Below are 15,820 nucleotides of genomic sequence, written 5' to 3' on the forward strand. Positions count from 1 at the left end.
AGTGAGAGACCTGCTAGAGTGTGGAATACCTTGTGCTGCAGACTAAGGCTTCTCTTTCCATCCTCCAGGCTCTAAAACATTATCCAGAAAAGCTGATAATTGCAGTTACATTGTTTTTCTGCCATTCTGATGCCTAGTTTGACTTAAAGCTCAAGTTRCATGAAGTCTGGATGGTGACAGGTTTCGTTGTTACCTGTTCTCAGCTGTTAGCTTTTCTCTTCAGCATGGAAGTCCCAGTAGGAGACTGGGAGGAGATTCCCGCTTCTCATATTTTCTTAGACTTCAACTTACTCCCCTTAGAAGCATTCCAAGGGGACTGCCAAATAGTCATTAAGTAACTTTAATCCAGCTCATGTGCTTTTATGTTACATGCTCAGATACACTGGGAAGCCTCCCTCTCAGCTCACACTTAAATTTGCCATCATTCAGTCTTTCTCTTAGTTCAAGTGAACAGGTAGCTTAGTGTTCGCTAGCTTTCAGAGATAAACTGGATTGTTTGGGGCTTACAGGTGCAAAGACATGCAGGATATGAAAAATCTRTTGTTTCTGGAAGCTTTATTCTCATTTTTGTCCACATATATCAGGCTCGCTTTGATGCTGGAGAATTGATCACCCAGAGAGAGCTGGTCTCAAGGCAAGTGAGTGAAGACCTCACAGAGAGAGCAGCAACCTTCGGCCTCATTCTAGATGATGTGTCCTTGGTAAGAGTTCTCTCTTCTCACGTTTTCTTTTTTTCACAGATAGAGTAGTGGAGAACAGAACCCACAGATGGACAAARGGAGATGGAATTTTAGACACATGGGAAATGTTTGTTTGTCTGGAACTGCACATAATTTAGCAGTTACAGCTCAAGTCAGTACATCAGATTTCGTCACTGGCCTTCYGTGATCTTGAAAACGCCCTTGAACGTTCAGCTGTACTGTTGTCTTGACTGACCTCACTATTGTAGGGGTTTTGTAGTTCAAATAGGGTGGAAATACTTTTTGTGGATGAGGGATCAGTCTGCAAATGGCTGGAGAGCAGCCTGCTGATCCACAAGTATTCTGAGACATAGGGGAAAGTACCTGGCCTGAGGAGCCCYAGTGAAAATTAACACCTTTGATAGAGTCCTGCCTGTTTCCTACAAGTGTGTCTTCTCCTCGCTGTGTCTTGTTACAAGTCTACCCAAGGAGGGAGCTTTTCCCTCCCTACTCTCCTAAAGCTTTATAAAAAATAAATCTTTGCTAACCTGGCTTGGACATACACTGCGCTCTCTCTTTGGGGATTTCCCTTGAAAGCCCCTTTAGGGGAAAGAGAAACAACCTCTTTCATTTGGCTTTGAGCATATAGGAAGTCTTTGCAGGAAGGTGACTTTGTTTCTGCTAAATGTGAATTTTGGCTCTTTGTGTCTGGTGCTTTCTACTGACCGTACTACTTAAGGAAATTAACCTTTCCCCTGCAACATCCCAGTAGCCCACAGGTGTTCAAACAGTCCAAGCTGAGAACACAAGTACATAGTTGAGCAGGAAAGGTTTAGGATTGCTTTGCGGACTGAGGGCTGCCCTGCCTGGGAGGGGAGAGGCGAGTGAGCGGGCTCCCTCTGCCGGCTGCTTCGGTAAGCTGTCGTGGAAGGACTGTGTGGTACATTTCCAAAGTTACCGGTGTTACCTATCTGCTGGGTTGGATTTGTGCTTGTGTTTCCCTTCAGCAGGTCCGACACTTTAAAAGGCTCTGTCTGTCCTAGTTCCTGTTGCCCTTCAATTCTTTTAAGTTTTCCATCTCCATTTCAGTTCCACTGATAGAAGAAGGTTCCCTACCACATGGGAGCTGCACGGTTCTGAGCAGTGCTGCCATAAATTTTCAGTGTTACGGACTTTGTTGCTCAATTTTTGTCCCACAGACCCATCTGACTTTTGGCAAGGAGTTCACAGAGGCAGTTGAAATGAAGCAAGTGGCCCAGCAAGAAGCGGAGAGAGCCAGATTCATTGTGGAAAAGGTACCTTGTCCTAATGCGAGACTTTAGCTTGGAAACAGTTTCTGGTACCTTCCTCCTACTCTAGCTAGCAGTGAAAAATGTCACTTGGGGTCCTAATGGTGATATGGTGCTCCTAGTACGGTTCTGGCATGATTGTTGGATAGATAAAACCTAAGTTTCTGTGGGTTTGGGGAGGGGGAGTTGGTTTTAATGCTGCATCGCATTCTTATCGGAGCTGCTGAAGAGAAGTGTGCATGGAAAAGGAGGGAGGAAAAGGCACTTAGGAGGAAGTGTCATTTAGAAATGGGGCTTGAGGTTGAGATCCACCACTCAGATGATCCTGCTGCTTGTGGATTTTGARAGGGTTGCTGAAGCCTTCAGTGGTGTTTGGGCATCAGGGTCTATTTCCTAGCAGTGTTATTAACTGCACGCAAGACCACATAATCTCAGATCAACCCAGGATCTCAGCAAGGAGCCTGAGTAGCCACAGAAATAATTTTATGTAGAAGTTTGCCAGTACAGCTGAGAACACAAGCCTTTTGTGATTGGCAGAACTTGAAACCATACCCAAAGTTAAACTAGTGAAGGCAGTGAGAGGCTTGCAAACAACCAGGATGATTAAACAGTAGAAGAGTTTATCTAACCTAGTTTTAACTCCTCTGATGAACACCTCAAATCTTTCTTAAGCAATTTTCCACCAGGAGTGCCCATAGATGGGTTAATGTTTCATGAGGTTAAGACTGATGAGACAATTTTAGGATGAGTTTTAAACATCTTCACCTAGTGGAAAAAAAAAAAGCAGTCAAACAGAATACACCTTTAAAATAAAATCACCTTCTATTTTAGTTCTTGTTAAGTTTCCCACTTGGGGGGGGGCAGTATTGTGGTGAAGTGGGAATTTATCCTTTGCATGTGACAATAGCATCTTCCTTCTGCTTTGTTCTTCTCTGTTGCACATTCCTCTTCTCATTTGTTTTCTTGCAGGCTGAGCAGCAGAAGAAAGCAGCTGTCATCTCTGCTGAAGGAGAYTCAAAAGCAGCTGAGCTGATTGCCAACTCACTGGCCACTGCAGGCGATGGCTTGATTGAGCTGCGCAAACTGGAGGCAGCTGAAGACATCGCTTACCAGCTCTCGCGGTCCCGCAATGTTACCTACCTGCCCTCCGGACAGTCTGTGCTCCTCCAGCTGCCACAGTGAACGTGGCTCTGTAGCCATACMTAACCTGATCACTTCTACCTACCAGATCAGCCCTTTCCAAAAGAATCATTGCAATTTCCTGATTGGGTAAAAGAGAGGAAATTAAAATTCAACCCCTTTTTGAGTTCTTAATCAAATAAAACTGAACACTCTTGAAAACAAACCTGCATTCCTCCCATGTATGGTCAGAGCAGTGGCTCCAGTGACCATTAATTAAGATAGGTATGAGAATTACCCCTTTCCAGGCAGTTTGAGCAGCAGGAACAGAGCTGGGGAGTGTTTTCAATCTCTGTGAGTTCTGGGAAGAACATGTACCCCAGGAGACTTCCTGACCACAAGAGTGCCAAAACAGTCAGGTTTCACAGTGATGCATCAGTGCCTTTCAGCTGTTTGAGCCAGGGTCATTACAGACTTCCATGTCCTAGACCATGGAACAGGGATGCTCGGGTTCTTTCCTCCTCAGTCAAGCCAGTGTTTTTCCAGGTGTCAGCTAAGAGTAAGAGGACATGTCAGTTGTTAGGTTAGTGGTTCTGCTGTGCCTGTGAACCATGTCTGAGTGGATTGTGGCTGGGGGGTGAGAATAGCAGAGATCCACCTTAAGCACTGATGGAGAAGGTACTTTCTCTGCAGGAAATACTTCTCAATCCCATGCTAGAAGTAGGACATCTCTACTTCTTTCCCTTTGCTGCACAATGTTTTGTTTGCTATCGCTTGTCCTGTTGTGCAGCACTGGTTCTTTCATCAAGGYTGGTAAATGTGGCATTCCAAGTGGTGCCTCGGACAAAGAGGGGCTGACTCACTGCTCCATGGCTCAAGCAGTCTGAGGTGGGCAGAATTCTCTGTTACATCAGTGCYCTTTTTATTTAGGGAGTCTGAATTGCGAGGAGGATGTGATGGGTGAGATTGTATAACTAGCTTTCAATAAATGCCATCGTCCCAAGCCTAGTAGTGTGTTTTTTTTTTGATACCTCAGAAAAATGAAGGTTGGGTCAGTGGAAGAAGACACCTCGTGCTTGTGCTGGATTGTTTGGATAAGTCACTTAGCACAAGCAAATAGTCTTGCTCTGAACAACTTAAACCTTGAAATATAATTGTCTTAGCTTGTATTCCTCATTTGCAACAACGTAAGACTGAGAATACCTTGAAGTGGTTGTGAGATTTCTCTTCCAAGGCTCCCACAGCAGAGGCACAAGCAGAATTCTTCAATGAGAGAAAGCAAGGCATTGCCCGGACAGACCTCAGGATCCAAAGCACGAACCTCTAGCTGGATTCTGCTCCCAGTTGGGCCCAGGCAAGTCCTTTCTTCTGCTACTCCTGTTTTTTCTATCCTTTAAATGAAAGTGAGCCATAAAGCCTAGCACATGGCTACACTGACTTTGTATGTATACACACAGCACCTTCAAGCTGCTGGGCATGGAGGAGGTCCTGTTTTCTGTAGCTTCTACTCCAACCTCCTGTAAGACTGTCCATACAAATGGACCACACCTCCATAGTGGAGCTATGCCTGGTTTCTTCTTGTTTGCTGGCCTTCAAAACAGACTGTGAATATGTTGCACTACCTTCAGGACAAAGAAAGCTCTGGGGGTGAACAGGTTTTTATTTCTGATCTACAACATGCATGGGAGTGTTGGCTTGTCACTTCACTTCTCAAGTCCTCTTTGGCTTTCTTTACCTCCACAAAGCCAGAATACACTTAGGCACTTAACAGCCAGAGGAATTTCTTTCCCTGCATGGTTTGTGCTGTTGTTTATTGCGCACACGTTTTCCAGGGCTGCTGTTTTCTTTCCAACAGCATGGTGTTGCATCAAAAAGGGAGTGTATTCTGCCAGACACCACCTATGGTGAACTTCAAACCTACCACTGGTTACCAGAAGGTGTTGTGCTAGCCTAGCACACCATTACCCCCATCCTGCAAATAGGATACTCATAGTGTCTGCTATCTGTAAGCAAGGCAGCCTTAGGTGGATGTCATCGCTACCCTGAGGACACTGAACCATTGGGAAGACTTATGTAAGTGGTGGGCTTGTTTTCTCATCACACAGCCACTTTGGGTTGTTGTCCTAGCCTCTGGCAAAATGGAGCAGGAAAACTTGCCTGCTTTTTTTTTGCTGGGCAGGATATGTGCTTGCAGTGATGAGGTGCCTGAGCTTGCAAAGTATTTTAAGCAGCTGAGCAGTCAGGTCTATAACTACCAAATAACTTCCAGACCTCTTCCCTCTACAGTACTCTTTTTCTTTATTCTTCTAGTTTATTGCTTCAGACAGTTTTAAGGAAGCTTCCACTTCTCTCCCAAGGTTCCTTTTAAAGCCCCTTAGTGCTTCCTGCATTTCTCTGAGTTTCATGTGCCAGGTGTTGGGCTCCAAAGTCTGGTCTGAAATCCCTTCTCAGCTTCTGTAGCTCTGCACTATTTCTGCCTCCAGTTTTGTGTTTTCAGTGGAGTGTGGAGTGTTTCCTGCTGCTTTTGCTGTTAGCCTCTCTGGAGAAGGTGTCTGAAGGCTCTAACGGTGGCCCCTGGGTCTGATTAATCACCTTTTCCTTTGCTTTTGGGGTGTAATTCTTTTCACAAATGTCCCCTKGTTGTTAACTGCACCGTTATCCTCGCTCTGCCTCACTTAATGCCGAAAGCTGCCATGAACTCATCAAACTTCAAAGCCGCTCTTCAAGCTGTAGCTGTCTTGGTGTATGCTAGCTGAACCTGTCATTTACACTGTGTTTATAGCTGCCCTTCAGCCTTGTAGACTATGTGGACCCTCCACCCATCTGGCTCCAGATGGGGAATAGTGACCTTAAAATGAGGACTGATTTTGTGTGGGCTACCCAGGGTTACTAGGTGAAAAAATGCAAAGCAAAGCCTTTCACTTGCTAGATGGCCGCTGCTCTGAGAACTACGCAGCAGTGAGTGAGCACTGCCAATACCAGGCATCCAGTCTACTGTATCAGGTGTTGTCCAACTCTTTGGTTTGGTGGAGGGAAAAAAAAAGTCAAGAYTGCATAGCCAAGGATCAGCTTCTCTGGCATTCCTGACCAAAGTTTGACTGAAGAGAGTCAAAGGTTGAGCTCTCTCTGCTTCCCAGGATGCTGGCCCTTCCCTCAGAGCATTTGAGAAGTGTTGGCAGGGTATGAGCTCTGGCTCTCAGTGCTGTACTTGTCAGGGCAACAGAAAGAGCTTCAGGCCTGGGTAACATGAAAGCAGGCTGTCCTTGCTGCTCTAACAAATAAGACATCCCCACCCTCCATCTGGCATTTTTTAAGCTTTGTTGCTCTTAAGAATCCAGTAAGAAAAATTTTCTCATGAAAGAGCCCTCAGCTGAGGTGGAGAGACAAGAGAAGTCAAGGCATGTGGCTTGTACTGAGGGCAGAGAGGCATTTTGTTATCGTGAGTCTTAGTCTGCCTGCCAGAGACCCTGTATAAGCCACTTGATCCACTTGGAGCCAGTCCTGTGGCCATTTTCTGCTGCTCTGCTGGCCTAGCCGGTACCAACTCCCAGCTGCAGGGCACAGCTATCGCAAGTGCTGCCTCATCTTTGAGGCTTAAAGAGGTACTGGACAGATGCTCCAAAACCTGTGGMTCTCCCACTTCACCTCACCCTAAAGAAAAAGAGAGGGGCTGCCTTGTGACCATGCCTGGAGCAACCACTGGCCACAAGAATGAAGTACTCCAAGAGCACCATGTGCTATGTCTTTCCAGTGAGATAGATGCACACTTCAGCTCAAGGTAAGCCACGATCACAGGTGGGGAACTAGCTGGATGGTGCTATTTGAAGAGAGGCAGAGAAATTTTGGGTTAGTTTCTGTGAACAGAAAAGCCAATGGGCTTGTGGTTTGGCTCTTGAGCCTGGATTCCTGCTGTCTAAACTGACACAAGCTCTGATTGAAGCATTTCCTGCAGTTAGGCAAGTAGTAACAGAGCTTTGCTGTGTGGGCTTTCTGATGTTTAGCAGGGATCACAGCCATGCTAAAACTCTTGCTTTGAGGTGGGGGAATGCTTTCTGTGGTCATTTTTTCCTCATTTTGGCCACCTATTTGCCCAAACACTTTGAACTCGGTGTATTTGACTCTTCATCCATTAGTTTGAAATTGTCTTTCTCTGCAGGAAGGATAGGCACAGCATGATGCACAAAGCCACTGCTTCCCCAGCAAGGCGGGGGCATGTTAGCGAGCTGGAGAAAGCATGCACTTCCTAGGCAACCCAGCTAAAAGGGCTCAAAAAGTTACTCAAAAGGCTTTGCCCCAGATCTCTGCCTGAGCGTTCACTAGTCAGAAACAAATTTCCTTCTTTGAGGCTTTCCGTCCACAAAGCTATGGGCACTGACTTGCACMAGCATCAGAACAGGCATTCCTGATTTTTCTATTTTCCAACASATTAAGTTTAGCATCAAGCTTGGGGCAAGGGGTGTTTTGTGGGTCATTAATGGAGGTTGTAGTTCTGTTGCTAACCACAGCTGGCTATCTTAGCCAGGAAGAACATCTGGAAAGAGGCCAACACCTTTCTCAGAGGGCAAAAAGAATAAAAGTTGAAGAGCAGATGAGGCTAGCAGGCCAGGCTGCTCTCCCACCAGATGGCAGCAGCAATTCTGCTCTCTGCTGCCAGGAAGGGTAATGGGGACCAAAGGGTGTCCCTCAGCCTCCCTGTGGGGACAGGTGATCAGGGAGGTCACCCTACCCTTGGCAGAGGACGCAAGGAGTGGACAARAACAAACACAAAAGCACACAGTCCCCAGGCGAGGAAGAAAAAGCACAGCCTAGCACAACACTGATCCGACAGTCAGTGTCGTGCAGCTCAGGTTTAGTCCCTGAGCCAGGCTGTCCTGGTAAACCTGTGATACCCACTTGAGTCTGAAGAGCACTAGGAGCTCTCAGCTCCAGGTTTTAACCCCCTCTAAAATAATATGCTGGAAGGCACAAATCCCTGCTCCGCCTTTACCCCCACGGGCAGCTCTGCTTTGCAGGGCGTCTCCTTCCAAAAGTAGCCATTTGAGCGTTCATCCTGTGCCCCCTTCTCAATCTGCAAAGGTCATTCCCAACACAAATCCCTAGGCATGATTTCAGAGGCACAAGTTGCTTTAGCTTGGCATTACAAAGCAACATTGAGTAAAAGCCGGCACAGGTAAAAGCTYGGCAGTGTTTTAATCTCAAGCCCTGGCCCCAGAGTCATCACAGTAATAGCATCATAGATTAATCACTTGTATTCCTCTGAATGCAGCCCAAGTACCAGGCTACAGGAACCAGGTTTGGGCAAGGTCTGATGATAATGGACAACATGAGACCTACTAGGGCCACTGCACGGCCCCATATGAGCGCAATTGCAGCCCCCTCTGCTGTAAAGAGCTGCCAGAAGACCAAAGAGCAGCAGTTAGTTGCCACCTTCACACATCAAAGCTCTACAAGCAGAGGTGAAAACTCCCTGCCCACCACTCTGCTCTTGGCTGCAATCCCCTAGATGTGTTTTTTTTTTTGTTTTGTTTTGTTTTCTTCCCAGGGAGACTTCGCCTTACTGCTCGTTTCCACTCATGCTGGTGGAAAAGCTCAGCTCTGCACTACCCACAGCAGCTGGGACAGCCTGCTAACAACATTCACACCAGCCAAACAAGCTTTTGTTCATGATAAACAAACAGGAAACTGCCTGATTTCCTTTGCGTTCACCCTCTCTCTCTTCCCCCCCCACCTTTTTAAATAGATAACCAGCCTACCTGCTTTGTGATGAGGAGAMTGAACGCAACTATATGGACAGGCACTTTGGAGCAACTGTAATTTGCAGCATGGCAGTTGCACAGAAATACATATCTGCTCCCCAAGAGTTGCTGATGCACCAGAGCTGAAGCCTCTCCAGGTAAGAAAGCTCCCTGAATTTGTGATAATATGCACCCTGCAGCAAGCTGGCAGCACGTCTGAAGTGGTTAGAGCAAGGGATAGGGAGGAGTTTCCTTATTGCTTCCTTTGTGCTGTTTATATCCAAGTGGATTGAACAGACAATGTCTCTGTCCTGAAACGCAGAGGAGGTGAGGGGGGAAAAAAGCACTTGTGGAGGTGGATAGAAAGTTAACATTCTAAGCTGGAGTGGAGCTCAGCTGGGCTGGGAAAAGGGGAGCATCTGAGGATTAGCACTTCTTAGGGCCAAATTCAGTTTAATTATTCCTCACCAGGCAACAAGCAGCACTGGAGGCTGAGATGTTCTTCACATGCCTGTTTTCCATCAGCAGAACTCAGTTAATTTCAGTCCAGTGAGTCCTGACTTACACTAGTGCAAGTAAATCTCAAAAGTGAGTCAGGTTTACTTAGATAATCAACTCCTGTGCTTTGGTTTTCTACTTGGTAAAACAGGGAGTGAGTCGCAGGTGGAGGGGTAGCAGGGTGAATGATAGGGGATATAATAAACCCCATCTAGGAGTTACAGAACAAACTTCCAGAGATGAAGCATCTGATGTCTTTAAAAAATATAATGAATACTTCTTTTAACCACATGCTCACCACAGCTATGCTGAGTTCACTTTTCCTACCCAGAAAAGCAACAAAAAACAAATCTGTGGAAAAAGGACCTGGCAAAGTAGGCGTCTATTTCTTGCTGAACACCTCCCCAGAAACRAGAGGAACTAGAGAGACTTGGAAGCTCCCATAAGATCCACCTCACTTGAGTAAAAAGCATCACCACAGTTAACAGTTCAAAAGTGGGGCCAGTAGCTTAACTGTCTTTGCAATGAAGACCAACTCTTTAAGCAGATATTATAATGAGAGATAACGGTATCAAACTTTGAGATTTGTGTGAATGTGCAATGTTCTGCACCACGCTGCAAGGCAAGCATCATTACTGCCTCTCTGCACAGCCATGACAGCACTGTTGCATGCCACTGTGGCAGCAAAGTGACACTGATAAATTAAAAGTACATATTGCAGGTCCATAACCAAGTCCCAAACCCTGGCCCTCTCCCGAAGCTGAGCTCAACTGCTGGTGTAAAACCAGTGTTAAGGCTCCATGCCCTGGATTGCACATGATGCTGATCTGGAGCGGGTCAGAAATCTGCAGTGTGCTAACCTTGATCTTTGACAAGCTGAAGGTGTGACTGAGCATGGGAAAACTGAGTGTCCCRAACCAAACTAGAGGGCACTGCAGAACATGGAAGCAGTGGGAGATGCCTGTTGTAAGACGAGAGTTCACTGTTACTGTGCAGCTGGGGAAAAGGAGCAACAAGGCAGGAAGGGCAGGAGGAGGCTAGGAAAACATGCATGCAGGATGCCTCCAAAGCAGTAGATTAAAAATACTCCCGTGCAACAGAGGCAAGAACAGGAAGGAAGCAAGGGTTAAGCCTGAGCAAGGTGAGTTTATCCTGGAGACAATAATTCAAACGTGTCTTTCATGTCAATGAGTCTCATAATGCCATTTCTGCACTGCTGGCAAATAAGGCTCTGTTGAAGCTTTATATTTCTGTTATCTAAAGCATCTTCCTCCCAAAGCACCCTCCTGGGTGTTTTTCAAACCCAGGGGGAAGTTTCTACACAAAAAGTTATGCTGGAAGATTAGSTGTGAATACAAAAAACTCCAGTTAGACCAGTTAATTCCTCATCAGGAGACTCCAGACAAGATCTAAGGACCTGTGCTTGCCCTACTTTGGTAGGGGCTGATGCTGATCTGAGCAGAAGTACTCCTAACACAGGAACAGAAATGTCCCCAGGGATATCAGCAATATTTCCATTTAAGAGTTATTCCAGCACACAAGTGTTAAAACTTCCCCTTGGTATACAATCCACTGAGGAGACCACCTGAGATTACAACATAAACCAAAGCTGATGAATCAGGCAGCAAATACAGTAAAAGCCCAATTCTGTGATTTTCCCTTGCTCTGACCCTGCTCTTATTCAACTGCCATAACCTAGAATCTGTATTTTACTTTGTAATTAAAAAAGCACAAAATAAAGGGAACAACTTAATTTCTGAAGAATGATTTTATGTGGAGGCTGATGCAGATAGTTCTGATAATGCAATCCTCTTACCACCCTGCCCTCATCTCCTCAAAGAAAGCTATGCATGAATCTGTCAGTTTTTTTCTGTATTACAAAAGGCTGCTGCCTTGCCTGAGCCTTTAATACACAAGGCACTATAACATCCAGCTGTCGGTGCTGTGTCCCTGAARAGCCCCTCAGCACTGAGATGCTTAAAATGTTAAAATATGTCAAGGAGGGTTGAAGGCATCTTCTTGGAAGGCCAGAGTTAAGGCTACTGTTACCTTACTGGAAGGTACCTCAGTCTGCTTCCTGCTTTTCAGATGCAGGTGTGTTGCCTGTCAACTTTGCCTACATCCTGCTGCTAGGGAAATGYTGGTGGGTATAAACTCTGCAATATTATTTGGAGGTAGTTGATCTTTAATTGTAGCCTCACGGTGGACTACTAAAGGAGAAGAGAGAATGGGAACAGGAACTTCTACTCTGCTCGAACTTCTACTCTGCTCTCATAAGTCTTAAACCCTCTTCATTCAGTGGTAGCGGTTCCCTCAGATGGTATAGGGCTTCCTGTGACAAGGGTTAGCAGGAAAAGCCCTTTGTTTTCCTTTTGCTTCCTTTCCCATTGCTTGAGAGGACCCTGAATACTGCAGGACATAGCAGGATGCCTAACAGATAAAGCATTGGTCTGAGCATCTGRCTGGGTTGCAGATGTGGTCAGCAAGGCATCAGCACCCCTGTCCATGCCTCAGTATATTTTCTCATCCTTGTTTATTTTCCTAGCGAGGGCAGGGATTTTCATTGTAGTGTCCCTGCACAGCACCAAGCTCCAAGAGCCCTTCTCCCTTGGGGAAGGAGAAAAGAGTCCTGCCTGCAACTGCACTCACAAGCTTCTCAGTATCAAGTCACACACAGTTCAGGCTGTTTCCAGTGCAGAACTGCTACATTATGGTGGCCTCAGGAAAACATCAATGATGCAGAGAAGGGCTAGTGCTGTTTCACCTGGACTTGCTTCATGCCAGCATAAACATGCCACAAAGAGTCACCTCTCACTGCCAACCTGCTCTGGTGCAGAGTGGGAGGACACGTAGTACAGCAGGAAGGGAGCCCATCTTCTTGTTGGCTATGGGGAAAGAAAGGGCTACAACAGGAACCTTTTTCAGAACAGGAAGGACAGTAGTTCCTTGATAACTGCTTTAGTTAAGCCATATGCAAGCTGATGACCCTGAAGATAGCTGCCAGAAAAAAACCTTTCAAAGTGCTATGGACTCCAATGGTCAACCCAAGAAGCTGTTTCTATTCAGCCTGGACTACATATGTACATGGACACTATTCTTCCCAACCTATCACTATGCACCCACAAGTGAAGGAATCCCTTTGCACAGAGATCTTGCTGTCATTCTCCTCCTGAAATGCATTGTGTTGAGTCATTTGGCTCTGATCTTCTCACTAGGTGTCAAGAGTTTCCCAGGAAATCATCAGAGCAGAAATTCAGATGATCCTTGTCRACAGCAGAGAATCATCCTTGCCTGAGTAAAGCAGAGAACTCTTGTAAACTGCATCCCATCCCACAGCAGCACAGTTCACGTAGGACTGCAGCCCTCAGACTGGGCAGACATCTCCCGAACTAGAGGATTCCAGCCTGGGTTTTCTACCTGAAAGCCACATAAAATAGCGAGAAAAAATAGCTCAGGGATCACTCAGGAATGCCTAGCTTCACAAACCAAGAACCCTGCTAGTGGTTACCCCCATCACAGAGCTAGCTGCATCTCAGCAACACTCTTCTATGTTAAGTTTGCTTTCTCAGCAATTTAGAACAACTATTCCTCTAGAAAAAAATAAAAAGCTAAGTAAYGCTGTATCCTAGTGCCTGCTGGGCTCTTGGCCCATAAGATTCTCATATTTTTATTACACATTTCACCTTGGAATGTCCTGAGCTGCTCTGCAGAAAAGAAAGGTCTGCTTCCAGAGAGGTGCCTGCAGACCTCTGAAGTGAGCTGCAACAGTTGCTTGCTGAAACACTGCAACAGTTTAGGGAAGAAAATAAAGATATTTATCACTGTCTCTGGCACTGCATGCAATGAGGAAAAAGCATGTGAGCATTTCCCACACCAGTTATATTTCATAGACAAGGGGAATGCCAGGGAGGGGGAGTCAAGATGCCACAGGATCTTACTGAGCAGGCAACAAGATGCAGGAAGTTGCCTCTAGAAGTTATACAACAGTGAAAGGAAAGCAGAGATGACAGCAAGGAAATCAGAGGGGTGATAAGGATCTGTGGCTGTGAGGCAGGTGTATGCTAGGGAGCAAATCATGTGCAAGCAGAGATGTGGAGCTGTTGCTGCATTTTGTTTGTTTCCTTCTACCTGGCTGACATGTCTTTTCATGTCAAAAGCTAGATCAAAGAGAGGGATGTAAATAGGTAAAGCAAACTCCCTTGTGGGAACAGGGCTGAGTGCCATAGCCAACCTCTCAGCTGGATTCCCCCCTGGGAGCCAGCATGAGGAGCTGTCACCCTCCATTAGCCAAGTAGCCAGGGAAGAAAGTGCATGATAGCAAGGTGATATGGGCATTCAGGAGCCAAACCACATAGTGGGGCTAAGAGTCACACTCCTCTGCAACAGCCTCTTTCCTAAGCCACCACCAACACTGATGGGCCACAGCAGGACCACACTTCGGTTTCATCACATCAGGCGGCCTTCCGATTCCAAGAATGTTTGTACTTGGTCTCCTTTTCTCTTCTCTCACAGAGTCCTGCTATCTGCTGAGAAAGCGGGACTTAGCATTTCCTTTTAGCCTCTGCACAGCTTGTATTTGGAGGGAGAAAAATCACCCTCACTGACATCATCTAAAGCTGAGTACATGGAGTACCTTTCACAGAAAAGGCCCCTTCTATCCTCCAATTGCCATTTTGGGATGTAGGATCTCATGCTACAAGCTCAGGGTACAGAAGCTACGTTAAAAACTGACAGGAGACTAAATGCTCTCCTCACATGCTGGAGGAAGGGATCAAGGCACTGACCTACTCTTATGCCATAGACAGACACCTGCAGCAGCTGTTGTCTACATGCAGGTACTGAAATAGGTGATAACTTCCACTAGTTATCTGTACTCTTTTGGACAAGGGCATCCACTGCTTTCTAGTATCTCCTCAGCTGTCCCTCTGCTAAAATCCCACATTTGGAAGAGGGGATCTGTCACTCATTACTGTCTCATTCACCTTCCGAGTGAAAGTTCCCCTGCATTTTTCCCTGCTTTCTTCAAGTCTGGACTTCTAAAGCATGTGGGTAATTTAGCTACACAGTTAACCAACAACAGCACCACATCCCCTGACATCCTCTCTCCATTTTTTTGTCAAGAAGCTGCACTGCATGAGGATGTTGAGCCGAGGTGGAGAAGTGATGATTCTCTCAGGGCCCAGCATCTCCCCAGGCTGCCCCTTCCCCCTCCAGCTATACATAGTCCCAGCAGAGATTAGCCTGGGGCCTGCTCTGAACTGGACCAGCTAGTAATAGCTCCCATGGGGCTGGTCAGAGCAAAGTGCACTGTGCTCTGCTCCTTTCCCATACCCCTACAGCAGGGGTTGCTGGGGCAAGGAGGAGAGCTGGCAGCATTGCTCTGATCCCGCCACAGGGTTCCCCTGGCCTGTACTTCCCCCTTTTATTTGATGGTGAATTCTGACAGTCCCAATCCTCACTCCGCCCAGGGAGCTCAACTCTGTGTTTTATGTCCAGTAATCAAGAGCAGGGCAAATAAATTTGCAGGTAGTTTGCTGGGGTGGTGGTGGTGGGATTTTTTGCAGAACCTCAAACTGAGTGCCCTTCAACATCAAGAAGCTGTGYGCAGCAAACACAGCAGCAGACGAAGAAACAAACTAGAAGCAAAAAAGGGGTTGTGGACTAAGGACAAGAAAGGGAGCCAGGGCAGCAACATGAGTCTGAGAGGAGGCAGGAGGGAATCAAAGCAGCGTGGCACAGGAACAGATTCCTGAAGTCCCTGGGCAGCAGATACCGCTAAACAACAGGGCTGGTGCCCTTCCCCCTTTTCCTGTTTCTGCTACTCTTGTTAATTCTTTTACAGCCGCCAAACCTAAACCACAGCAGTGCTCTTCCCTCCTACACAGCGCTCAGCAGTGGTTTTCAAGGCTATGGAAGAGGCTTTGCAGCTTCCTAGGAGAGGTGGCACTGCTGCCGGCCTGGAGAGAAGCAGCTCTGATCCATCCTTTTACAAGCCCCCTACCCACCGCCAATGCTGATGCTGAGCTCGGCCAACAAAAAAAAAAAAACAAAAAAAAAAAAAAAAAAAAAAAAAAAAAAAAAAAAAAAAAAAAAGAGAGAGAGAGAGAGAAGGAAAAAAACCCAAACATTTGGTCACCTCTCCTTTCTCACAAGCCAGGCTCAGGCCCTGCAGGCGGGTGCGAGCACAAAACCACAGGCCAGAGCTAAGTAGTTATTAGTATTTCAGGGGGAGAAGGAGGTTTGAACAAGTGAGAGCTGGGGTTTGGCACAACATAACAGAAGCGACCGGTTCCTGCGGCTACTCCGAGGCGCATCGGGCCCCTCCCAGGGTCTTWCCTGGCTCCGGAGGGGCGGCTCGGCGGCACCCCGGCCGCAGCCGTTATCCCCGCGGACCCGGGCCGCGAGGCCTGGCGGCRGGACCAGGGCGTCAGGCCCCTCGCCACGGCTCTCCCGGCTCGGCTGATTGTAATAATTAGTGCGGCCGCGCTAATTAGCGCGG

The 15,820-nt window shown here is 46.8% G+C and overlaps 1 protein-coding gene and 2 long non-coding RNA genes across 5 annotated transcripts in view; 2 read left to right on the forward strand and 1 right to left on the reverse strand.

Moving 5' to 3' along the window:
* Positions 1-3,314, forward strand: part of PHB1 (prohibitin 1) — a 5,408-nt gene extending 2,094 nt beyond the window's left edge. For both annotated transcript variants that reach the window (XM_085318626.1, XM_085318625.1), the window contains exons 5-7: positions 585-701; positions 1,880-1,975; positions 2,939-3,314. In XM_085318626.1, coding sequence (XP_085174752.1) covers positions 585-701; positions 1,880-1,975; positions 2,939-3,151 — 426 coding nt within the window. In that variant the 3' untranslated portion in view covers positions 3,152-3,314. The remainder of the gene's footprint in view (positions 1-584; positions 702-1,879; positions 1,976-2,938) is intronic.
* Positions 3,315-4,912: 1,598 nt separating this feature from the next.
* On the forward strand, positions 4,913-11,565 carry LOC146588044 (uncharacterized). Of its 2 annotated transcripts, none has more exons than XR_014897502.1 (3): positions 4,913-5,161; positions 8,829-8,981; positions 11,517-11,565. It is a non-coding gene; the product is annotated as an uncharacterized LOC146588044 (long non-coding RNA). The 2 variants fall into 2 exon arrangements; XR_014897503.1 differs by lacking the exon at positions 4,913-5,161 and adding an exon at positions 6,472-6,866.
* LOC146588045 (uncharacterized) lies at positions 8,253-13,152 on the reverse strand. Its single transcript, XR_014897501.1, has 2 exons — positions 13,005-13,152; positions 8,253-12,738 (listed from the first exon to the last, which is right to left on the reverse strand). It is a non-coding gene; the product is annotated as an uncharacterized LOC146588045 (long non-coding RNA).
* Positions 13,153-15,820: the final 2,668 nt, after the last annotated feature.

The sequence above is a fragment of the Rhea americana genome, unplaced genomic scaffold, assembly GCF_003343005.1.
Source record: "Rhea americana isolate MKP2758 unplaced genomic scaffold, rheAme1 scaffold_546, whole genome shotgun sequence".
Taxonomy (NCBI): domain Eukaryota; kingdom Metazoa; phylum Chordata; class Aves; order Rheiformes; family Rheidae; genus Rhea; species Rhea americana.